This window comes from Aedes albopictus, chromosome 1 (assembly GCF_035046485.1).
Source record: "Aedes albopictus strain Foshan chromosome 1, AalbF5, whole genome shotgun sequence".
NCBI classification, from domain to species: Eukaryota; Metazoa; Arthropoda; class Insecta; order Diptera; family Culicidae; genus Aedes; species Aedes albopictus.
Window position 1 is genome coordinate 18,050,182 of NC_085136.1, and position 26,265 is coordinate 18,076,446.

At 41.1% G+C, this 26,265-nt stretch overlaps 1 protein-coding gene across 4 annotated transcripts in view; it reads left to right on the top strand.

Annotated features, from left to right (window-relative positions):
- Positions 1-26,265, top strand: part of LOC109431170 (rhophilin-2) — a 280,237-nt gene that overhangs the window by 236,222 nt on the left and 17,750 nt on the right. For all 4 annotated transcript variants that reach the window (XM_062844120.1, XM_062844119.1, XM_062844123.1 and 1 more), the window contains 5 exons: positions 12,232-12,385; positions 12,446-12,587; positions 13,025-13,236; positions 13,303-13,407; positions 13,473-13,617. In XM_062844120.1, coding sequence (XP_062700104.1) covers positions 12,232-12,385; positions 12,446-12,587; positions 13,025-13,236; positions 13,303-13,407; positions 13,473-13,617 — 758 coding nt within the window. The remainder of the gene's footprint in view (positions 1-12,231; positions 12,386-12,445; positions 12,588-13,024; positions 13,237-13,302; positions 13,408-13,472; positions 13,618-26,265) is intronic.

The window sequence follows — 26,265 nt, forward strand, 5'->3', positions numbered from 1 at the left end:
TTTGTCTCACGGAACCATCCATAAACTCCACCGTCACGGAACCGCATCGCGTGTGTTATATCGGTATTCGGAGGTGATGAGCACTTCCTCCCTATCTAAAATCACCCGGGCCTCGTGGTTCGTCGGCTGGATTTAATGATCGAGTACTCACAATCAAAACCTTCATCCCACGTGACTGAGTCTGGGTTGCAGTTTTCTGTTTGTATCTTGTAGGTAATGGAAAGACAAGAAATAATTATGACATCACTCAAAGCTTCCTACATCACTCAACCATCATCGTAGTCGGCGACGTCGCCGTCACCACCATGCTTGTGACCGAGAGGGTGGGGTGGGTATTGTCTCGCCGTGCTGGGATAGCCCTGAGAAAGGTCTTGAGATGATGGATCGATGGATCAACAGCGACGGGGCGCCATTTTCCGCAAGTCATGAGTCATACCGGCCTACTCTGTGAGAAAAGCTCCCACCCAAGAAAGAGTTTGGCGTGGAATGTCAAACGAAAATGGAAATAGTCCCAAAGCCTACTAGACGTATAACTGGGCAGGGTATCTTCAAGGGAGAGTTCAAAACCTTGCAGAAACTTTGGAAGCAGAGAGCAAGAAGATGAAGACGAGTTCGAAATGAGCGCAGTAGGTAACGCTTTGATTGATCAATTCGATATTCATCCGTTCGTCCGGTTATCCGGGGACGGTCTTCCATCCATCAACCCACAGAGAAACGAACGTGAACCGCCTTGGGGGCTGAAGATCTGCTGATATACCACGGTTCAAGCGCTGCTACATCTGTTGTTCAGTGCCTGCAAAGACAATTGAGTCGGAGCGGAGATGATGATGATGATTGTATATTGTATCTGAAGAGAGAAGATAATTGCACGTGCGCGACTTTTATGACGATAATTGCGAGATTTGCTTTCATCAAATGGGATGGAATTGATTCGGGAAATGGTAATTTTCCAATTTGCTTTTTCTGTGGTATAATTTCTTGGTTGATTGAAATTACACTAGAGTGACGTATTGACACACTGAACCATTGATAATGCACAATGCAAGGCTGCCAAATATAATAGGGGTACTCACTAAACAGATTAAATTGCTGCGTAAGCCATGATTTTCTGCTTATTTGAAATGTTTCATGATTTTGCGAATGAAATAATCAAAGATTGCCTTGGTGATCGCGACGTTTAATCAGTTTAATCAGTTTACGCTGTTAAGTGAATCCCCCTAATATATTTTGAACTATCTGTACTGCCTACTAGGTACGTGTCTTGACATGCATTCTATTATAAAATGACATTTCCGGGTTTTCGCTTGTTTTCCTTTGCCAGTCAATTTACCGTATTCTTTGTTTACACAAGCACGTCGAAGAGAAATATACTGCCGGTCAGCAAGTTACTTCATACGCTTTTGATGTTTTGCACTAAGGGTATATGTCAATTGGGAAATTAAAATTAATTTTTACTTAAATTTGACAGTTCGACACTTAAACTTGACAGTTCTCCTAAGGAAATAATTACCGAACTGTCAAATTTGAGTGAAAATTAATTTTAATTTCCCAATTGACACAGACCCTAAGAATTCTAGTTGTGTCTTTACCGGTATTAATATCTGTACCCCATATTGAACTAAAATCATTCTCTAGCTTTTTGTTTTGTCGGGTTTTATTTACCTGTGATTTGAAACATTCGGTAACTATATTTTGTACGCCTTCTTGTCCAAATACGATTAGCACACAGGACGAACATTCCTGAATACTTCCTGCTTCTGGTAGCCATCATGGAATTCACCCGTCTCATAGTCAATCAATCTTTTAATAATTTCAATAATCATTCAAATATTACTGTCAACTGGATTTTCAATAAATTCTTTCTGAGATCCCTTCGAGAACTTCTCCATTGAATTCTCAAAAAAATGCTTAAGAGATTGCTCCAGAAATCTTTACATAAAATTCGGAGGCTTCCTTCAAAACTAACCAGCACTCATTTTACAAGCAACTTTACGACGAAGTAGTTCAGCATGATACTGAATAACATTTGGATAATTTGCAGGCACAACCTTTGTTCGGATTTTGTTCAGACAAATTTAGAGAAACTATAAAACATAGTATTATGTACCAACTGAACTGATTGTTGTTAAATTGTTTCACAAACATTAAGTCAAGCTGTTATTCAGCCTTAGCAAAAATGATTACAAATTTAAAAAATGCAATATTTTTCAATTTCCACGACTGTTTTTGATTGACACTTTGCTGTGAACAACTATTGTGAAATAATAATGAACTACACATAAATTTACCTACATAAACTTCCCGTGGTTTAATAATGACTACACTTTGACTCCTAATCAGCATTCACCACTGTTCTGTTTATGGTTAACAACTGAACAACTCATTGACTAAGCTGATGTTCAGTAAAAACACGTGTTTTTCATCCTGTACATTGAGTAGTATGATGAAACGAAAGCGTGTATTTGACTTGTGAAAAACACATTCTACAAATACATGTGCTAATTTTTACAGAAATTTTACAAGAAGTAGAAAAAGGTTTTGTTAAACTATTTTGTAAATGAATGACTGCAAGTCGAATAAAAATCTTATTAAACGCTTGAAAAGTTTATTAAATTATCAAAGTTAATACCGATACGAGAGGTTGAACATTGGCTAATTTTTCAATTGAAAAAGTATTTGTACACTAATGTGTACAGCATAATTTTAGTTCAGCTACTATTATAAAGCAAAAATTCAGCATGCATGCTTGTTTGCGGTTTGTGATTTTAGTTCCTGCAAAGATTCCACCAAAAATTCCTTCCAGAATTTCATCAGAGATACTACAACAAATCTCTCCAGATTTCTTTCTAGAACCAGTAGGCGAATTCCGACGCACTTTTATTTCGAAGAAAAGAAAATTTTCTTACTGGTGAACAAAAAAAGAACATTTCTTCTCTTCGAAGAAATGATCCGCCGGAATTCGGTCACAGCTCCGGAGATTTTTAAGAAAACTCCAACATAAATACTCTAAGAATTTTTTCATGAGTTCATCTGAGACTTGCTCCAAAAATTCTTCATAGTGTTACTCCAGATGTACTTCCAGGAATTCTTTCAGAAGTTCTGTCGGAAAATACTGAGGTTTCTCTAGAAATTCCCTTCGAGATTTCTTCAGAAATTCATCCAGGAATTTCTTCCAGAGATGCATTCAGGAATTCCTTCCGAAATTTGTCAAGGAAAACATTGAGAGATTCTTTCAAATAAAGCACACACACACACAATTTATCTAGGAAAGGTTTTACTCTAAGACTTACTTAAAGAACTTTTCCAGGCATTACTCCAGATATTCGTCCAGGAATTCTTTCAGATATCTCTTGAGGAATTTTTTAAGTTATTCCTTAAAAAACTTCTGTATGGGGTTTTCTAGAAGTTCATTCCGAGATTTGTTCAGAAATTCATCCAGGAACTTTTCCAGGAACTCCCCCCTCCCCTAATCGAGTTGCTTTTAGGAGATCTTCAAAAAATACTTTCAGAAATTCATCCAGAGACTTATCCGAGAATTCGACCACTTGTTCTAGGAATTCCTACTACTCCAAGTATTCCTGTAGCAGTTCCTGCAAAGGTTCTGGAATTGTTCCAGATATCCCTCTTATTTTTCCAGAGATTTGTCAAGGAGTTTATCCTGAAATTCTTTCAGAAGTTCCTCTAATGATTCCACCAAGAAGCTTGCCTCTAGGAAGCTTTCCCAGAATTTTTTTTGCTTTAATGTTCCAGAGATTTTGAGTAGAATCTCTGAAATAATCCAAAATGGAATCTTTAGCAAAATTCTTGGGAGAAATGCTGAAGAAATGTCTTAATGAAATTCTGAAAAATGCCTAAAAAAATTGCAGGAGTGTCTGCATAATTTCCTACAGCACTTTTTTTGTTAGCTTCTGAAGAAATCCAGCAAGAATCTTGGATGTGATACATAAAAAACATTCTCTGGAGGAATTCTTACAAAAAAAAAATCCAAAGAAATCCCTTACGATATGTCGGCGTAAATTTTAAGAAGTAACTCTGGAGCTATAACAACCCAAGTAACAATGACAGCTGAATAACAGCTTATTTAGCCGAAGGGTAGTCATTATTAAACCACACACACAATTTATCTAGGAAAGGTTTTACTCTAAGAATTTCTTAACCCTCGAGCGATCGCGCAGTTGTATTTTGTACTACACGTTGAAAAACTCTCGCTTTTTGTGTTCAGCATTAGCGCGGTGCTGGCGGTGGTAGCCAACCGCAAGAGTTACGGAAGGTTAAAGAACTTTTCCAGGCGTTACTCCAGATATTCGTCCAGGATTTTTTTTTTTTCAGATATCTCTTGAGGAATTTTTTAAGTTATTCCTCCAAAAACTTCTGTATGGGTTTTTCTAGAAATTTATTCCGACATTCATCCAGAAATTTATCCAGGAACTTTTCCAGGAACTCCTCCCCACTAATCGAGTTGATTTTGGGAGATCTTCAAGAAATACTTTCAGGAATTCACCCAGAGATTCTTCCGAGAATTCGATCATATTTATTATAGGAATTCCTACTACTCCATGTATTCTTGCAGCAGTTCCGGCAAAGATTCTAAAATTCTCCCAGATATCCCTCTAGGTATTTTTCCAGAGATTTGTCAAGGAATTTATCCAGAAATCTTAAATTCTTTCAGGAGTTCCTCTAATGATTCCACCAAGAATGCCTCTAGGAAGCTTTCCCAGAATTTTTGTTTGTTTCATTCTTCCAGAGATTTTGGGTAGAATCTCTGGAATAATCCAAAATGGAATCTTTAGCAAAATTCTTAGGAGAAATGCTGAAGAAATTTCCTAATGAAATTCTGAAAAATGCCTAAACAAATTGCAGGAGTGTCTGCATAATTTCCTACAGCATTTTTTTTTGTTAACTTCTGGAGAAATCCAGTAAGAATCTTGGAAGTGATACATAAAAAACATTCTCTGGAGGAATTCTTACAAAAAAAAATCCAAAGAAATCCCTTAAGGTATGCCGGCGTTAATTTTAAGTGGAAACTCTGGAGCAATAACAACCCAAGTAACAATGACAGCTGAATAACAGCTTATTTAGCCAAAAACTTCAAAATAAAGCTTGAGAGCGACTTGTTCATCTGTTGTAAAGCAATAATGTTTGTGGGGAATAATAACTGGAAGTACGCTTGGAAAATATCTTGGAGGTACCTTCCGCAAAATTTATAGATGAATCGCTGTAGGAATCCTCGGGCGAATCTCTGGAGTAACTACTGAAAGATTCTTCGGATAAATTTTAGACAAATATCTGAAAAAATACTGCAATTTCTAAATAAACTTATGGAGGCATTGCTTCGAGAGGCTCGGGAAGAAGTTCTGATTGAATCCCTGAAAGGATTCCAGCTGCAATATCTTAACGAGTTCCTAGAATAACTCCTGCAAGAATCTCTTAGGCAACTCATAGAAAAAACTGCGCAGGAATTCCAGGTGGAAGCTTTGGATGAATCTCTGGAGGAATTATTAGCAGGACCTTCAGGAAGAATCTGCAGGCTAATTCCTGGCAAATTTTCTGAGGCATTTCTCAGAGGAAACTACATAGAAGTTCAGGAGCGTATGATCGTAAGTAAATGCTATGAAATACTTTGAATGTTCTCTAAAAATCTCCGAATGAGTTTGTAGATGAAATTCTGGAAGAATTTCTGCAAGCATCTCTGGAGAAATCTCCGAAAAAAACCTGGGAGCATCTATAAAAATATCTGAAGTAATTCATGTTTTAAATCTTAAAGGATATAGCTACTGTAAGATTTCACAAAGTAATTTTTAGAGAAGTTGTGTGCGGTACCCTTTGGTTTACACGCGTACCACTGTCCGATCACTTTTGTACATTTTGATTGCTTTGCCATGCCCACAAACGTGAACAAAAACATTTTGTACTTCGTATATTCGGGACATTTGTAGTTCCGTGTCGAAATTTAAGCTCAATCCATCAAAGCAAACTATGAACCATTGCACGTGTTAACCCGTTCATCTTTTGAGCGGAGCTGTATTATCTAGGTACCCATGGAAACGAGTTCATTTTCTGTAAACATGGCACCACTCAAACGTCAAATTAGTGAACCTGTGCAAAGGTTTACAAAAAATGAACTCGTTTTCATGGCCACCTAGATAGCAAGGCACCTCTCAAAAGTCAAACGGGTTAACACATATTTAAAGCACAACTGAGTTTTTAACTCTCATTAGCATACAACCAGTTCAACCCCAGGAGTATTGGAAAATTTTGCAAGAATTTTGTGCGCATATTTTGAAGGATCTCCAAGTTTCTGATTTTTTAAAGAGATATATGGTAGTGCTCTCGAAAGATACTCTTAAATGCTTGGCAAAATCCATGGGAAGAAATTACAAATAAACTTTAGAAGCAAGGTTAAAAGATTTTGTGAACATCTAGATTATTCTGTCAAAAAAAAATCTTGTCGAAAATTTTCCTCCAAAGTGACATAAGAGAAAATCGAAATTTGTATCAGCCGTTTCGATCTTCGACACCATCTCTTAACAGCTCTTAACCAGTCGATCCCTCACTCTTCCGCTCGCTGTATTCGCTTCTCCTTCACCTTCTTTTGAATAGCACCTACAGTCCTTGGCCTTGTACTCCTTCTTGTGACACCGATGACATTTCCCCTGAAACTTCCATGACTCATTTCGTTGTCGATATCAAGGCTTCTGAATGCTTCCAACAAACGCTAATGGGTCTTCCTTGTACACATTAGTCATTCATTCACTTTCTTCCTATTTTCTGCTAATAGTCTTTCTCTTAGGGAATCCCTGGTCAATTTGTCTACGTCCAGCCAGGTTTTTCAAAACTGTCACCAACGGATTGTAGAATTCCGGAACAGTAACAAACAATTGCGAAACTAAATCGCCTTTTTCAAGCTTCGCTCCCGCCGATTTGAGTTTCCGGATGAGCTCATCGAACGCTTTCAGGTGATCCCTGATGGACGAATCTTCCGTCATCCTGAGCTTCGCGAGTTGCTTACGTATTAGTTGTTATGAGCAAGGTTGCTGAGCAGAGAGAAAGAGAACATTGCGCTCAGAGAGAAAAAAGGAATATTACTAACAGTTGTGGATGGACTTGAATAAAGCTTCAGTTACGTTTGGGGCTGTCCATTAATTACGTAAGGAGAATTTTGCGATTTTTCGACACCCCCACCCCCCCTTGTAAGATTTTTTGTATGAGAACCCAAATATTTTTGTATGGCGCGTAAGATTACTCGAACTCCCCCTCCCCCCATAAACCCTTACGTAATTAATGGACAGCCCCTTTTATACTCGAGACAACTCTGACCTATCACTGCTGCCACTGAAGCACTGAACTATCATGGTATCTCAGGTGGTCATAGTCCGCCGCGCTTTTCCGCTTTGTCTTAGTTTGAAGATATTTCATTAGTGTTTGCAACTAAACCGACTTCTTGGCGTAGACACCTTCCTACGTCACCCAGATGTCCTGGTCCGTTTCCATATCCCGAATCTAATCAAACAAATCATCATGAATGAAAAAAATGATCAGGTTCACTGCCTGCCCGTTCATACCTTGGAACTGAGCAAATTCGACTGCAACAGTTTGCGCATCCTTCTAGGCCGGGTTCAGTAATCCGGCCGACTTCAGCAGTTTCTCGACTCTAATCTTCCAGTTTCTCGAATCCAGCACCAGTGAACAGCGGGATTCCGTTTACCAGTCCTCACGTATGTCGCCTATAACCTTTTGAAAGTAGAAACTAACGCAGTGGTTGAACTAAAAGTATATTATATTTAGATCTTCACAGAACGGAGGTTGAACACAGAATTCTTCATTACACCAACAACGCTAGCCATGAAAATGTTTCACAATTCTCTGGTAATGTTGACAGACCGCACACTTGCGCGAAGAAGACGGATCATATATTCTACTTTATCGATCTTGTTGCCGTTCTTTTCATGCTCATGCTACATCAGTCAAAATGACGTGAGAATTGTCAGTCATTTTGAGGTTAGGTTCGTGGGTGTAATAAAGAATGGACAAAAGATTTTCACTTGTTGACACTTGACATCAACCGAGTTACTAGGGTTGTCTCTTGATCGGGTAAATAGGGTAGCGTACGGAGTACTTGATAACTTCGATCTTCAACAGTAGACCTGAAGTATGTGCCTTAAGTTCTAAAGCCAAGTTTGAGTATTCTAACTCTAATGGCATTGATTAAAATAAGTTAAAAACTGCCTTTCAGGGCATTTCTGGGCAGTTGTTTATCTTTACAGTCCAAAACTCAAGATATGCAAAACTTTTTTTAATTGATAAAGAAGACTATAAAAATACATATGAATGTAAACAATAGCCAAACTCAACAAAAGCAGCGCAGCTGACCTATCAATTATTTGATACTAACCGTGGATAGTAGAAAACTTCTACGGCCTCCAAAGGTTTAAAAACAGAGAACAAATATTGAGAGTTTACATGACATGGAAATGGTCTGGCAGGTTTTCAATGAATGAAATTCATGGTACACTTGAAAATTGAAGACACCATCACAAGCAATACAAAAGAATCAATTGTTTCTCCCTGTCTCAATGTCGGTTATTTCCCCATAAACGAATTTGTTGGCTACGGACCCTGGCCAAGTTCGCAGGGGTTGACGGTATTAAAGTGAAGGAGTTTCATTTTGATTATTGTAATGTAGTGTTCTTTGGTGAAACATATCACCTTTTTAACACTTTAATGCGCCTCCAACGGTTCATCACGAACCGGCTGCTGCAGATGGAGTATGACTGATCATATGCATCAGACATGCTCGATAAACACGGAGGATCCGCCAGGGCTCAGTAGAGTCTATTCCCAAGCAATAGTTCCAAGTCGGTTGGATTTGAGAAGGTTTTGATGATCGTTACAAATCCTAAAAAAAGTAATATAGGATTTGTGACAGGTTTTGGAACCTTTAACAGCCAGCTGACTTCAAAATGTTGTTTGGGCTCTATTTCCCACGTTTCTGGGTTGATTTTGATTAGTAATTTATTAATGTCATAGTCGCTTTGTCGATTTTTTACCATGTTAGTTGGTCATATTTTCTTTAAATAATGCAATTAAAATCAACCGACGAATTAATAGTGGGAAGGAGATTTGCAGCACTTAATTGTGCTGATAGATTCGAAGCTAACGTGCGAACATTTAAACGCATTGTTGACATCAATGCGTTCGACGTGACATTTCGGACAAAAGCTGACTGCTTTTTATTAACTGAACAAAGTTACTTTTGTATGACTAGGTTGACATTTCTAGGCCACGCATGAGAAAATGACATGGTTTATCGAGGTAGGACCGATAGGACAGAACGAATTTGAATATTTTTCATAGTATTTGTAGGGGGATGAATACATAATAGTTGACAAGCAATTTTTGTTTGGTTTGGCTTTGGATCAATATTGTCTAGGGAAGAGTGTCTTCTGTGGGCCCTCTTGTTTCAATTGTTGCTAGTGTTGTTAAAACATATTTATTTACTACTTTATTGTATATTTTTCTGATATAACAACATTAGACTAATGGGTGCGACAGGAGTGACCATCAAAGCCACTTATGCCCCTGGATAATTCGATCTAATAGCCAACGGCTTCCTCAATGGCCGACTGGGTGCGTGCTTTGGGTGGCGGATTTAAGCAAAGGAAGGGGAATCATACTTCGATTGACTTCATCGGATAAAGTGCCATCCGATAAGCGTTCTTGTGTGAATCACCTTCCATCGTCTCGCAGTCAAAATTGAATTTAATAAAGCCAATGAATGTTAATAAAAACTTAATTATTAAATCAATTGTATTACAGATTTGTCCTCATTTCAACTCTAAACATTATTTTCATTTTCAGTTTCAATATTTAGTTATAAAGTTTAAGAAAAAGTATAGCTACACATGACTGTGAGACGACGTGGACCACATTGAGGAAATAATTAGTCGATATAGGGTAGTTGAACCATTAGGGAGGGGCCTCTATTTTGGGCATTTTTCTGCTGTTGCTCGGCCGGTTGGACTGGTTGACCGTATTTCTTTTGCGCGGTGAGATATTTGCATTATCTACCCAAGCACGGGAATTTGGCTCAGTTGGTTCGATGTTGATTGGGTTGTGACAGGGGGATGTCCGAGATGGTTGCCACTGCCCAGATGGTTCGGCATCCTAATCAAATGTTGAAATTTTTAAAGGCCCAGCTATGCTGCAAATACAAAATATTTTATTTTCTTGGAAATATAATTAATATTATTCATCAATTACATTAAATTATGATTGATATTCGTGACGATTTTTTCCTGTTTGATCACATACACACTAATACTAAAACAATTACTGCTATTATTCATAACATAAACACTATACACATAAAAATTATTAATCAATTTTTCCTTCCTTGTTTTTCTCTATAAAATGTTGCATGGTTCGAATCCTTGCGGAACATGAACGGTGCATGAGCACAAGCATTTACAGATTAACATATGGAAGATCTTCGAAAGACAACCAGAAGCTAACAAACACAATCTATGGGGGAAGTATCATCGACATATGTAAGTAACCAAATGTAAAATACTCTCCATGGAACCTGAATTCTAAGCGTGCAAAGGTAAATAACTAACATACGGCGGGAAACAAGAATTTATCAGGAAACTAAGTGGATGAGAAATTGTACTTCGGTTTTTCGCATTGTAAATGAAAATTTAACTAACGTTACGCGTACGCAAGTTTTCTTCTTTTCAAAAGCTCTAGTTCTCCTTTTTTGCAAATTTGTGGAACTTTTTTATCTCGTCGAATTTTGCAGCCGAATAGCATTGATATTTTCAAGTCCATACTAACTCCCGGCGTGAGTTGCAACACTTAATTTTGCTTATAGTTCCGAAGCTAACGCGTGAAATGCTTTGTTAACGTCAATGCGTCTCGACTCGACGAAAACTGATTATCTACTTCTTTGACTAAGCTGGACAACATTACTTATGTATGACAAGGAAGATAATTTAACGTTTTTAAATGTTGGTATTATATGAAAAGTGAGGGAGTGACATGTTTTCTACAAGAAAAACTAGTAGGACTGACAGAACAATTCGAAGATTTAGCCGTATATTGCCAGGATCTAGGAGCGAATCCTGTTAGGTGTAAATGATTATTAGTTATGAAGCTAATGCGTTATCAATGAGAACAATTAGTCTGGACATTTTTGATGAAAATTACTTCTTATCTTAAATAATATTCTGCAATAAATGACGCAAAAACATTATGACCAGCAATTACTGACATACTGAACATAACAACTTAATATAACACTTCAGTAGAGTAGAGTAGAGACTACATATTTGATATGGGGCAAAACAGTAACGCTACTTAAGTTTGGGAATCTAAGGCAACTAACTGACAAATTGACAAGGACCTAACATACTACATGAAACTTACTACAGAAACCAATTTCACACTTTCTACCGTATTTGCATTATTGTGTCTCAAGTCTAGTCCAATACCTTTCCCCAACCTATACCATTACCCTTCCGATGGTGTTCATGTGGTCCGCACGGACTATTACGGCCATTACCCCTCCTTGATCTTCGGCATTGGATTGACTTGCGCTCTTATTGCCCCACCAACTGCTGCAAAATGAAAATGAAAAATGAAATAAACGAATTTGTTGGCTACGGCTTGGCGCCTTTGCCGATTTCTCGTAATTATTTACTTTCCTTAACGATCGCCGGATCGCCGACAGTGTATAAACAAGCCCTAATCACCTAAATGATACACTCATTTATCAATAACGATAGGAGGTACAATTATTTAGATGCCGGAAAAAAACCCGAAACTCATATGGCGCTCGATCGCTCCATTGTTGTTGTTGTTAACCCGAAGACCCGGGACCTAGGTAATTGTAATCACAGCACGCCGTGTGGATCCACCACCAATCCAACACAAATCCAAGTAGGCTCCCATCATTACGCAACCTCTCTTTGACTTACTCGGATTGAAGCCTACTGGGGATCTCCACCATGGTGCGATAAATCACTACGATTTGCATGACGTCAAGCAATGAAAATCAAATTACCTAGCTATACCTGGTGAATGTTTGCTTTTCTCCCTGTTGGCGCCACTTTTTACTCTGGGGCATGATTAGGAGAAAACAAACATATCAAAGTTAATGACTGTTTGAAACTGAGCGACTGTAGACCACTACTAACCACAACTTTCGATTTCTGTCTTTTTTCCGCTTTCTAGAATGGACTACGTGATTCCGATGATCCCGCTGGGGTTGAAGGAAACCAAAGAGGTCAGCTTTATGGAGCCCTTCTCGGACTTTATCCTGGAGCACTACAGCGAGGATTCGTCCGTGTACGAGGATGCCATCGCTGACATTACCGATACGAGACAGGTTTGTACCTATACTTAGGTGAATTGTTGATGAATCTAACTTTGAAATTCTAACCCGCAGGCCGCCAAAACCCCCACCAGAGATGTCCAGGGCGTGGCACTATTGTTCCGCTACTACAACCTGTTGTACTACGTTGAGAGACGATTTTTTCCGCCCGATCGAAGTCTGGGGGTTTACTTCGAGTGGTACGACTCGCTGACCGGTAAGTAATAGCTTTTTCGCCCAATTCTCTCTGTAGATTATAGAGAACTTCAACGAATCGAGTTCCCTAATAGTTTGGAATATATCAAATTCCACATATGTGTGTATAGACATAATCTATTTTTACAATGCTTCTTGATAACACGGAGCTTTTCCAGATAAGATGGTGGAGATTACTAACAGATCTCTGTTGATTTTGTAGAACTTCAAAGCTTGAGCTTTTTCGTGATTTGGATTCACGTGACACATTGGAACTCCATGAACACCTATGGATACCTCATGCCATCGATTAATACGAGTTGATCACTGTATATCCTATAGGTGATCAAGATGTGATCTCCCTAACAATTTGGATGGCTTTGACCTACTACTCATGTCTCTAATATCTCGTGAGAAAAGTATCTTTAAAGAGTATAATATTACTTCTTTCCCACACAGGCGTCCCATCCTGTCAGCGAACGGTCGCATTCGAAAAAGCCTGCATCCTGTTCAACCTGGCCGCCATCTACACCCAGATCGGGGCCAAGCAAGACCGCTCCTCGGAGAAGGGCCTCGACTCGGCCGTCGACAACTTTCTGCGGGCGGCCGGCGTGTTCAAGCACATCTACGACACCTTCACCAACGCGCCATCGATGGATTTAAAACCTCAAGTATGCTACTAGCCAAAAGTTTGGTTACAACACATTAGAGAAGTTACTAATCTGATTCTTTTACAGGTCCTAGAAGTGCTGGTAGCACTAATGTTGGCGCAGGCACGTGAATGCCTGTACGAGAAACTTTTACTACAGCTAGAAGAAATGACCAATTCCGATTGCGGTTCGGTAAGTTTACAGAAGACTGCTTATAGATATCGATCTCGAATAACTTGGGTCATTTTTCATAACAGCTACAACGCAATCTCTCCGGGGAAGCAACCCAGCTGACGATGGAATATCGGGAGATTCACCGGATAATCCAGAGCAACGAGGCGCACACCTTCCTGCCGGAGTCCTGGGCGGGGCTGGTTCCCCTGAAATCCGAACATTACAAAGGTAAGTCCAGTTTTCACATTCCACCGACGCTTTAGACAGATAATTAAGCTCCTAGCTTTGCCTTCACAAGAACTACATTCACAAGATCAACACGTCTTACTCGGTGTAGAATCGTCTTACTAGGTGAGCCTATGCTGCTGCAAAGATTACATTTGCCGCATTTTATGAGCGATATTTCAAATTGTTATTGACGATCTTATTAAGAGATATTCTGGGTCGAATCGAATTTCTTCTTGAAATTTTCCTGAAGATTCCTAGAGATTGTTTCTAAAATTAGTTTAGAATTTAGAAAAAAAAACATTGCATCTAAGGGATTCGTTCACAGATTCTTCTACGGATTTTTCCTCGGACTTCCTCCAGAGATAGCTGTAGGGGCTGCTAGAATTTTCTTCTGGGTTTCATTTAGGGTATTTTTTTCGGAATTTCTCCAACAACTCGGTTTCAAGAACAAGATTCGGTTTTGAATTCTTTCCTAGGTTTCTCCAATAAGAAATTCCCAAAACAAGATTACCGATCAAATCTGACTATACATGTCAATGGTTGCTACTCCGTGATTGATCTGAGCTGGTACCAATTGCACTGAGATCCAAATGAATTAGGGCTGGGACACTCCACTTATTCTCAAAGTGCAATTCTAGCAGCTCATACATTTTGGATCAATAACGGCGCCGGCCACGTCCTTATAGTCAGTTGGGAAGGGAAAGGAATGTTAGAGTGTGCTGGTTGTTGGTTGCTACTAAAGACCGGGATCACCTCTGCATCCCCACAACCAGCACGGACTGGGGTATTTGTTAGACGGAAAGGATGGGAGATCTGGGAGTCACCGTTGGGTCGGTGATGCGATCCATGGATTAGGGGGTTATTTATAGTGTTCGTAAAGTGATAGAATGCGTTATGAATGAGGTGAATAAGGTCAAGCGGCACAGCACGCTTTGGTTAAATAACTTGTAGGCGTTATATACACTGTGCTGTGAGTGGAAATTAGAAGGGAGGGAAACGACTTTTTTCCAATTCGTTTCTGGTTCTAGCGATGGCTACGAACATATGAATACACATGAGTTGTATATGTAGAGAAGAGAGAGAGAGAGAGAGAGAGAGAGAGAGAGAGAGAGAGAGAGAGAGAGAGAGAGAGAGAGAGAGAGAGAGAGAGAGAGAGAGTCCTCTATAGAAAGATACAAAGTAGGATGAAAAGGGACGGGCCAGGGATTGAACCCATGACCTTCTGCATACGAATCAGAAGCGATAGCCACTAGACCACCAAGCCCGTAAGTAAATTCTCAAAACAAGATTACCCTTCAGAAATTTCCATTTTTTTTTTAATTTATCCAAGGAGTCCTACTGGAATTCTTATTAGGATTTATCTAGCAATTTATCCCGCGATCTCTATTCCTTTTTCTTGTATAACTTCAGAAATGTCTCTACAGATTTGACCGGGGATTGTTTCCGGAGTTTACTGCTGATTTACTTTCGTATTTTTTTTATTTTCTTCAAGGATTTCTCTTGGGTTTTCTTCCGACATTCCATCTAGGGTTTTACCAGATATATTTTCAAAGATTTTCCCTGTGTTTCCTCTCGGATTTTTATACATGACTCCTACAGGGTTTTTTTAGGGATTCTTCCTGGAATTTCCTGCCAGAACGCCCTCCGGATTTTGCTGATGTATTTACTTAGGGATTTTCCAATTATTTCTCCAAGGAATGTTTACGGGATTTCTACAAAGAATCTTTCTAGTTTTTCTCCAAGAAATCCATCGGGAATTCCTCCGAGAATTTCTTCAAAGAATCCTCTCAGGGGTTCTCCAAAATTTTTTCCCGGGATTCTCTTATAGATATTTACCGAAACTTTTTTAATTTCTTCTGGATTCCCTGAAGAAACTCCTAAGGGCACTCTTCCAACCCTGAAGTTCTCACAAATAACTCTTGAAGAATTTATTTAGAGAAATACTGCAGGATTCCTAGAAGGAACTTCTGAAAGATTACCACAAGGAATCACTTAAGGATTCCCACAAAGAAATCCTGGAAGATTTTCAGAAACAATTCTTGAAAGATTTCTAAAAGAAACATCAGAAGGGCTTTCAGACCGAACTTCTGCATGGTTTTCAGAAAAAACTGCTGAATGATTCGCAGAATGAACTCTTGGAGGACTCCCAGAAGCAACTCCTGGGGGATTCCTAGAATAAACTCCTGGATGATTCCCAGAACGAACTCTTGGAGAAAACACAATAGACAACCTGCAGAAATTCGACAGAAAGACGAATGAAAAGAGAATCCAATAAAAGCTCTTGGAAGTTTTCAAAATCGAAGTTTCAAAAGGTACTCCAACTGTACAAATATCAAAAAGAATCCTACAAAGATATTTTTGGGTGCAGAAGGATTTCCCCCAGGTCCTTCACATCATGTGCACGCTGAATCACGGTGTCGAAGAGCTTGTACTGGAAAATTATAGGTTTACGAATTCTAGCGAACGAAATCACGGAGCACTTCACGGGATTTACCACCATTCGGTTTAATATGCACCAGTTCATGAATGCATCCAGATCCTGCTGGAGGCAAATTCCGTCTTCGATAGAGCGAATCATCCGGTAGATTTTCAGATCATCTGCGAAAGACAGACGGGGTCCTTTCAACGTGTAGTTGACATCATTGAAATAAATTAAGAAAATCAACGGCCCCAAATGGCTGCCTTGAGGAATTCCGGACGTGGCATGAAACTCGGCAGATTGGAATCCTCCGATCGAGACAGTCAATTTCCTAGCAGTTAAGTATGAATTAAGCCAGCGCAGGATATTTCCGCTAATGCCAAATCTTTCTAATTTGGCTATTGCTATTGCGTGATTGATCTTATCAAATGCTGCAGATAGATCTGTATATATGGCGTCCGTTTGTACGTTTTGTGCGAAGCTATCGCCAATGAATGACGTAAGACACAGAAGATTGGTGGTTATAGATTTGCCTGGGACGAATCCATGTTGATCGCTGCTTAGATGACTTTTGCAGTGAGACGACAAAGGTTCCATTACTACAAGCTCGAACAATTTGGAAATGGCACACAGAGACGAAATTCCTCGATAATTTTCAACGTCCTTCCGTTGCCCCTTCTTATGTACGGGAAACATGGTCTCATTTTTCCAAATGGACGGGAACACTCCAACTGACAGAGATAAGTTGAACACGTGGCGAATAGGAACTAGCAGAGTTTCGATATTCATCTTCAGGAAAGTTGATGGAATACCATCTGGGCCAGGTTTCCTTGAAGATTTTAATCGCGAAGCGGCGCTGGAAATCATTTCGTCCTCAACGACGAGCGTAGCCCAGGAACCGTTAACCAGCGGAACGTTGTTAATGGCCTGATTAACGAGGGTTTCAGGAATCGTCTCATCGCAAAACGTACTAGCAAACTTCTGAGCGAAGAATTGGCAAATCTGTTGAGGTTCCGAAGCGGTGTTTCCATTTAAAATCATCGTTGAAGGTAGTCCAGACTCCTTTCTCTGCTCGTTCACGTACCTCCAAAAAGACTTTGGTTTCGATTGGAGACTGCGTTGAATTCGTTGTTTATAGTGGCTGTAGCAACGTCGACTGGTTATCTTATAAGCCACGTTGACCCTCAAGTAATATTCACGTGCTGAAAAAGTACGGTACTTAGAGTAGTGCCTCAAAGCGGCTCTCCTATCGGATTTCAGAGTACGGAGCTCACGGGTTTGCCAAGGTAGACGGTTAGGGACATGCACCTTCTTAGGAACATGTCTCTCGATCACATGTCCCAGAATATGAGAGAGAGTTTGCGCAGCTTGATCTACATCATGTGCATCGAGAATATCATTCCATTGAATAGATTCAAGATATTCCAAAATACTTCGGTGGTCGGCTTTTTGGAAATCGTAGGATACCGGAGCAACTATTTCAGTATCGCAGGACTGGTGGGCAATGAGCTTAAGCATCAACGGAGGATGATGATTAACCTCCTTTACCAACGGCGATGGAGCAGTAGCTATGAGCGGAGCAACATCTTGTGCACTAACGAAGCAGAGATCAAGACTTCGGAAGTTCTCGTTGATAATGAAGTTGATTTGTCTGAGAGTCACCGTGCTGTAACCATCAAGAAGTCGAGAGGCAGCGGCATGCAAACTTGAATGGTCGGGATCTAGGTGAAGAAAGCCGTTGTCGGATGCTGCCCAGGTTACTCCGGACATATTGAAATCCCCTAAAACGACTATCTCGTCCAACGCCTTCGCGTGTTCGACCACGGAGTAGACCGATTCCAGGTGGGTTTCGATAGTAGTTTCATCACGAGCTCGATCGGGAGGAATGTAGATGCCGCAGAGAAATAGGGTACGACCAAAAAACTGAATACGCACCCATAATTGCTCGACGCTACCCCAAAGATCGCTATCTATGACACTTGCCTTCAATTTCTTTTTTACCGCAACTAGAACGCCACCACCGATGGTTTTCAAACTATTTCTTGGGCCACGATCTCAGCGAAACACTTCATATTCGGTTCCGAAAGCCTGAGAGGAAAGAGTCCGAGAGTCAAGCCAAGTTTCTGTCAGCACGATTATGTCATAGCAAGCATCGGACGTCGCCAGAAGGTAGTCATCCACGATGCCATTCATTCCGCCGATGTTCTGGTAATAAATAAAAACGTCTTCCATTCTAATTCGACTTGCGGCCGATGAAACCGGCTCGACTGTGTTAGACGGGTCGAAGGCTTCTATAAGGCAGTGGTTCGTGCGTCCTGGTGAAGCTGCTGTGGATGTCGGTGGAGGGATGTGCTCTTGCGATCGGGTTGTGAAGCGGTCAGTAGTTGACGCAAGCTTGTCGGAGTACGGTAGCGAGAATTCGTTGCTGGAAGTGGATGCCGATTCAGAGTACGAAGGACGGATGACACAATGGTACTTGCCTGACGAGGCACTTTGGAAGCCTCGTTCCACAGTCTCAAAAACAGGACCAGGACGGCTGTGTTGACGCTGGCGGCAGGGCTCGACTGTGTTGGACGGGTCGGAGGCTTCCAAAAGGCCGTGGTTCGTGCGTCCTGGTGGAGCTGCTACTGATGTCGATGGAGAGATGCGCTCTGGTGATTGTGTTGTAAAGCGGTCGTTGATTGGTGCAGACTTGTTGAAATACGGTAATAAGAGCTCGGTGCTGGAAGAGGAGGCCGATTCAGAGTACGAAGGGCAAATGATACAGGGGTCCCCGTTCCACAGTCTCAACGGCAGGACCAGGACGGCTGTGTTGACGCTGGCGGCAGGGCTCGACTGTGTTGGACGGGTCGGAGGCTTCCAAGAGACCATGTTTCGTGCGTCCTGGCGAAAATGGTTGCATGATGGCGGAGTCGGCGTATTGTTGTAGAATCTTGAGCAGTAGATGGTGGCGTTTTTATGAGGAATCCATCGACGTTGCCCCCGTGTCTGAAGCTGGTGACAGGAAATTCGATGAAGGACTGGGTCCTGGTGCTGGAGTTAACTGAACACGAGGTGTTAGCTTGGACGCATTGATTCCTGGTGGCGCCCAATAGTTTTTTGTGCTCGCACCCTCAAACTCTCGAAACAGGATTCCTTGAGGCCATGTTGCTGGGTTTAGAGCAACGTCGCGATATTTCACTTCCATCCCGACTTTGAAAGAAATAAAGTTCAAGGATGACATATCGGCATTTTTCTTCACCAGCGAAATCACATGGATAGGGTCGTCGCACTGCAAGCATTCCTTCACAAGGGTCTCCACTGCTTCCCCTTTAACGCTCGGATGAATTCTGGAGAGATAAAGCCAAAACTGTTCCCTCGGCGGTGGTACAGTCAGAACAGTATTGGCGTATGAAGCTTTAGTGCCACCGATAAGGGGCTTGGGATCCTTTAGATGTTCTTCTCGAGGACGTTTTTGAGGAGGCTGACCTACGGCGGGCCTCGAACTTAACGGGGTAGATGCAGTAAATTTTCTTGAGAGCACTTCGATTTTCTTTCCATGATCCGAGATGGCTTGTTTAAGCTCAGTACTAGGAGCAACTGCAGTAAATTTACTGGAGAGCACTTCAATTTTCTTCCCATTATCCGAGATGGCCTGCTTCAGCTCAGTAGTTGAAGTAGCTGCAGTAAATTTGCTGGAAAGTACATCAATCTTCTCTCCATTATCCGCGATGGCCTGCTTGAGCTCGCTAATTTTTTCATTGTGGCTATCCGTGATAGAGGAAATGGCAGCACCCACCTGGGACATCACTTTCTTGAATCGTATCAGGCTCATCAAATGTGAGCATTGTTTGCACATCCAAAATAAGCAGCTTCGTTCCTGGATGCATTTCATATACGGCTCTTTAAGTTTGATGCATTTTATGTGAGCGACCTGTTCACAGAACCCCATGCATATTGCGTGATCGACTTCCGACTGTACTTGTATGCCACAATGCTCACAAGCATAGTCACTAGAAGTAGCTGTTTCATTAGCCATGATTGGTTGAGAAACTCTAACTAGCACACCGTTGGAGATGCTCTAATAAGTGAAACCGGCGCGGATACTCTTATTTGCAAATCTACGGTAGCCCGAAAAGTGCACCGAGGAGACAGTCAGCGAAATGAAGCGAAATAGGTGCGCCGTTGCAAGAAGCGATTTTGAGAAATTTCTCGATATATTCAAGATCTATTCACGAAACACTATTGCACTTGAAGATAGTTTGTGGTTGTCAACAAACGGTCACTAAAAACGTCCCAATTTGGCTTGGTGAACACCGGTAAAACTTGGAAGTAAAAAGCCGCCTCGAAACATAAACAACGTAGCACTACACACACTTATTGTCCTCTAGAATTTCAACTAAGCATACTCCCGGAATTTCCTTCGGGATTTAATCAAAAACTTTTATTTAACTCCTTCAAGAGATTCAAGAGATATTTTCTAGAATTACTTCAAATAATTCTCCCGTGGCTCCTTCAGCTCCGAGGAATCAGGTATTTAGAAGACATATCAAGAATTCAGGAATTTCTATTATGACTTAGCGATTCCTTTCGGAATTATTTCTAGGATTTCTTCGGACATTTTTTTTCTAGAATACCTCCAAGGAATCCTCCCGGGATTTCTTCAGAGAGTTTCCTTGGGGTTCCTTCAGAAGTTGTTTCAAATATATTTCTCCATGATTTTACTGGGACTTCTCTAGGGATTCTGTCAACCCAACTAACAATTTCAGCGCTATAAGCATTCAGTCATTTGCTTTCTGTTGTGTAACAATCGAATTGAAGCAGCCAACGCTGAATAAAAGGGAAGCTAATCAAATATAAACCATAAGCTAATACACGGCAGCAAAACAAGCTACCAAACTCGGTTTTCAGAAATCCATCACTTGTCACTGTCTTTGCTGCACTCTATTCCAACTCCGGGAAATTTCCCGGAAGATGTGAAAACTTGAACAAATCGAATAGCAGTCCCCACCAACAAAACAGCTGCCACTATACAGTACAATTCATAATACTGATAAATCTGAAGCTGAAATAAAGAAGCTGATGATATACACCAACACGGTTGTCGGATGTAAACATTATTTTAAAACAAAGCAAGACCCAACTAACATTTTTGCTGTATAAGAGCTTATGCGAGCTTTCTTCCAAGAGCGTTTGATCCTTGAGCTGTTATGCAGCTACTTTTGTTAGTAGGGGATATATAGCTACTGCACAAATACTTTACAGCTATCCATCTCTGTGTTGTGAAATTATTTGGGTTGCTTTTATTGGATTCCTCGAGGATTACTACTCCGGGATTACTTCGAGGACTCCTGCAGGCTTTTTTTTAAAGAAATAACTCTAAGATTTTTCGCGGGATTTTTCCAAAGCATTCTCCTGGGACTTCTTAAGAGAGTTCCCTTGAGTCTTCATCCGAAGTGTCTTCAGAGATATTTCTTCCATGATATTTATAGGGATTCTTTATGGAATTCTATCCAGAAATTGTTCCGAAATTTCCTCCGGGATTTACTCAGGGACTTTCGGGATTCCTCCCAGAGAAGATATTTCAAGAGATTTCTTCAAGGAATCTTCTCGGAATTTCTGCAGAGATATTTCCCGAGAGTTATCTCGGATTTTTTTATGATTTCTACAGGGATAATTCCTGGGATTCTTCCAATGACTTCCTCCCAGAATTTCTCCTTGAGATTCATTGCCGGAATTTCTACTGGGATTTTTTCTTAGTTCATCCAAGGAACCCTCCCGAGAATTCTTAGAGAAATTCTTCTTCCCGATATTTCTGGAGAATCTTTACAGGACTGCTCCAGAGATTTAACCTGGGATTCGTTCCGGAAATATTTCCCGTTTTCTCCCATGATTCTTACAGGAGTTTCTTCAAGGATTCTTCCTAGAATTTCCTCCCAGGATTTCTACCAAAATTTACTCCGGGATTCACTTTCTCCAAGATTCCTTCAGAGATAATTCCTGGGACTCTTCATGGGATTTCTATCGAAATGTATCTCGGAATTTCCCGAGGAAATTCCTTCCACAATTATTTCTGCAATTTTGTCGAAATTACTTCAGAGATTAATCTTTAGAGATAGTACCCTCCAAAGATTCTTCCACGATTTCTTCCGGAAGTTCCTTTGTGATACACTCAGTGATTTTTTTCGGGATTTCTCCAAGGAAATTCTGGATTTTTATGGCTACCGGGATTTTTTAAAGTTCTCCAATGATTCAGCCCACCATTACTTCTGGGATTCCTCTAGGTATTTCCTAAGATTCCATCTTGGAAACCTGTCGGGTTTTCTCTCATGTTTTTTTCTGGATTTTCTCTGGAATTTCCCCAAGTTAAGTTTGGAATTCCACCTTGGATTTATTCAGGGATTTCTCCAAAGATCCTCCCAGAAATATTTCCCAGGCGTCCTCCTAGGATTCTTCCATGATTCCTCCCTGGATATCTATCGAAATTCCTCCCGGGATTTTCTCCTTGACTCTTCCAGTTATTTGTTTCGAGATTTATATAGGTTTTACTCCCGGGGTGACTCCCCAGATGTTTCCCGGGACTACTCCAAGGATTTCATATATTTCTCCCGGAGTTTTTCCACGATTTCCTCCGTTTTTTTTTTTTTTGAATGCGTTCAAGGATTTCCTCTTGGATTTCTTCCAGGGATTCTTCCAGAGATTTATGCCAGAATTTTTTCCGGGATTGTTACGGGTATAAATATTTGTTACATTAATAAGACAGAATAATTGTTTAATGTGTTCAAAGTTTAATATTCGTGCGTTCTTTGTGCTACATGTTGAATTTTAACTTTTAACTTTAACTTTAACTAACATTTATAGGGTTCTGGCAGGATAGAGGCCAATGAAGTGCAATCCTATTTCGATTGCCAACATTCAGGCCATTTCGGGCCGCGATTAAGTACTAGATACGTAAACCTTTCCCTGACACAGACTTCAAGTTATAGTGCTCTAGTATCGAAACCCGAAACGGGATGCCCAATTAGAATTAGTTTTCCTAGACAAAACCAAGCTATGAACACAGCGACAAATGTGAACTAAAAGGCAAACTACCAACTAAAATACAATTCCAGGATGACTGATGGACCCAAACTAATAAATGAAACCTCGTCATCCTGTGATCGGAAGGAGTTATCCATCTGGATAACAGGGCACATTTATGTTATGTGTTGTGTTGCGTCAACTTGTGATGTCTCTTATTTGTGCATTTATAAGGCTCTACGTGTTGTGATATGTTAATCCTTTGTATTTATTGCCCGTTGTGAAGATTTATACATTCCGACGCAAATAAATGATTAGGCTCATTTTCAGCGTAGGTGCATTATATATATGTTTGTTTACAATGCAAAACTATCACCAAATCTGTACCTAACAACACAGCGTAAAATATTCACCAGGACGCGGTCTGGTTTTATATCTGTGGGCCCACGCAAGAAAAATCCACGCCACTAATTTTCGCGCAGGAGTCTAAACAGGTGGAATCTCCGCAATAATTTATTTTCTTTTATTTTTGTAACAGGATGCCTTCAAGATAATATTTTGAGCTCTATTCAGGGGTTCACAGGGATCCGATCTGATATTTCCTCCAAGTCTCCTCCAAGGATTCCTCAGGCCTCAGGAGATTCTTTTAGGGGTTTCTGTCAGTTTTTTCTACAGCATTCTTCGGTCTTCTTATTTGTTGAAGTCTTTTCCGGGGTTCCTCTTGACATTCGTTAGAGGCGTCAATCGTTTAAGTGTCTCGTAAGCCTCGGAGTGTGGGTTCGATTCCCGGGGAAAACTTTTCGCAGGGTGGCCACAGACTCGGGAAATGCGAGAAAAAGTCGAGAATCAAAATTCATCGGGAAATATGCGGGAATTAGTCGGGAATTTTGTTTATGATCGGGAATTTTTAAAATAACGTAACGTAGAATGTAAACTCAAACCTAGATTTAGCACTTGACTCACTTCAAATCCAAATTCTTACACAGTTTCAAAAGCCTCACGCAGGAGTTTCAAAATCCAAATAATGCAGATGAGCATTGGTTTCTGAATTACGAGTGATTTCTCGTTTGCTAGATATTATTCGGGAGACTCGTTTTTATTGTCCGAATGCTCAAGTCAACGATTAAATTTAAACACAAACATATTTTAAATTATAATTTTTAAAAGTAAAGTTTTTAACGACTAAAAAAACCTAATCTTAAAAACGCGAAAAATAATAATAATTTAATGATTTTATAAGAAATGCCATAGAATACTTCTCCAACATTTGCTTAAAAAATGTTTAGCTTGTTACATGGTAAAAATCTCCTGAATGGAGGAGAACGTGCTTCTCAAGCAGACCTACTGATACATGGTTATTCATAGCTTAATAATGAAGTAAACCAGAAGTCATCAAAATAATTCGCAAAAAAAACTATTGCTTTAATTACAATATTATGAATTTAGTAGGAAATTCTTTCAATGATTTCCTACAGAATATCTCCCAAAGCTATTTGTCGAGAAATCCAGTTCGAGTATATTATAAGACCCTTATTTTTGGCCCCGGTACCTCTCGGCTCGGTTTCAGAGGGAAACCGGCCTAAAACCCCAGGCTGCTGGTCTAAGCCGGCGGCAGCCTCCGGGGTGTGCACTCACGGCCTCTTTTGGGACCGGGTCTCAGGGCAAACGGATGGAGGGGGAGCTTTCGGAGGCGGGAACCTAACTTTTAACACAGTACTTACGGTCAAACAGTTTATTGATTCCTCTGGGTGGGTTCCAGGATCTGGGCGTGGCGGCGTGGGCGATGGACAACGGCGGTGGCACAGAGGAAAGACCGGGGGTTTCTGACCCACGGGTTGCGACGGCTTCGTCCCGAAGAAACAGACCCGGAAGGGCCGAACGTTTGGCCGCTGGTGGCGTGGATGGTGGACAACGGCGGTGACTGGCTAGGATGGCGCCGACCGCGACAGGGAAAAGGCCGTGGTTTCTGACTCACGTGGTGTGCCGGCTTCGTCTCAAGGAAACGGACCCGGGAGGACCGGGCGCTAGGCAACTGGCTTGAGAGGGCCACAACGGACCGGCAGATGGCTTGGTGAGACACGTGGCAGCACTTCCGGGTAGGTCCGTATCGGGGACCGACAAATGCGGAGATTTCTGAACCGCGCGCGATGAGGGTTACTTCGACCCGAAGAACCCGGCTCTTGAGGACCGGACGCTGGGTTACTCGCGCCGGTCTGCTTCTACAGGGCCACAACGATCCCTGCGAATGGTAACTGGTGAACCGGCTGCTTGAGGGGGCACGTGGAATCCGTGCTTGGGCGGCCAGGCGCTGGCGACTGACAATGGCTACCCGGTGTCGCCCGATAACCAACACGATTCAGGGAACTTGCCGATCGGGCTGTCGGGTCTGCTGGTTTGGGGAATCTCACTGATGGTCCACTTCCACTCGCGATAGTGATCGGAGCAAAATCTCTCAGCGACACAATCGTAAAAAAAAAAACGGGTCAATTTACTTGATCGTTCGTGCTTCGTAGCTGAATCTCAACTAACTCCCACTTTCATTTCGCACGTTCGGGAATCTCCTCTCGCCGATCTCGTATCTCCATCGTACCTCTATTTCCGCCCACACTCAATAGAAGTTCAGTGGAGGCTGCCACCCACCAGGCTTGTCCCGCACTGAACGCAAAAAATTCTGCTCTTTGAATTTACACCACCTTAATGATCATAAACTTCCAATGTTTATTGCTTAACCAATAGAAGGATATTTGAATATCCTAAATGTCATTTCGAACTGTCAAAAAACCGCACCGCAGAGCCGCACGGAGCGATCAAAGTGAAATAGGGTCTGGGACCATTTGGGCAGGAGCACCTATTTTGGGCACTTGCTGCTGTAGCTCAGTCAGTTTTCAGCCAATTGACTTGAGTTTTGGAATACGATAAGATACACACAGTATCTAGCCATGAACAAAATTTCATATCAATTGGTATGAAATTGACTAAGTTATAGCAGCAAGTGCCCAAAATAGGTGCTCCTGCCCAAATGGTCCCAGACCCTACACTACAGTGCGCGCACTCAAGTGTAATTCTCTTTGCGCACGCCAGCGCGGCACTACGGTGCGATTTTTTGACAGTCACCATACTTTGGCACCCATTTTTGCCATTCAGGCGCGATGCGCTTCACGGTCAACCCAGGCGTATAGATCTGATTTGACCATTAAATATTTACGTTAACTGTATAAATATTTCCCTAT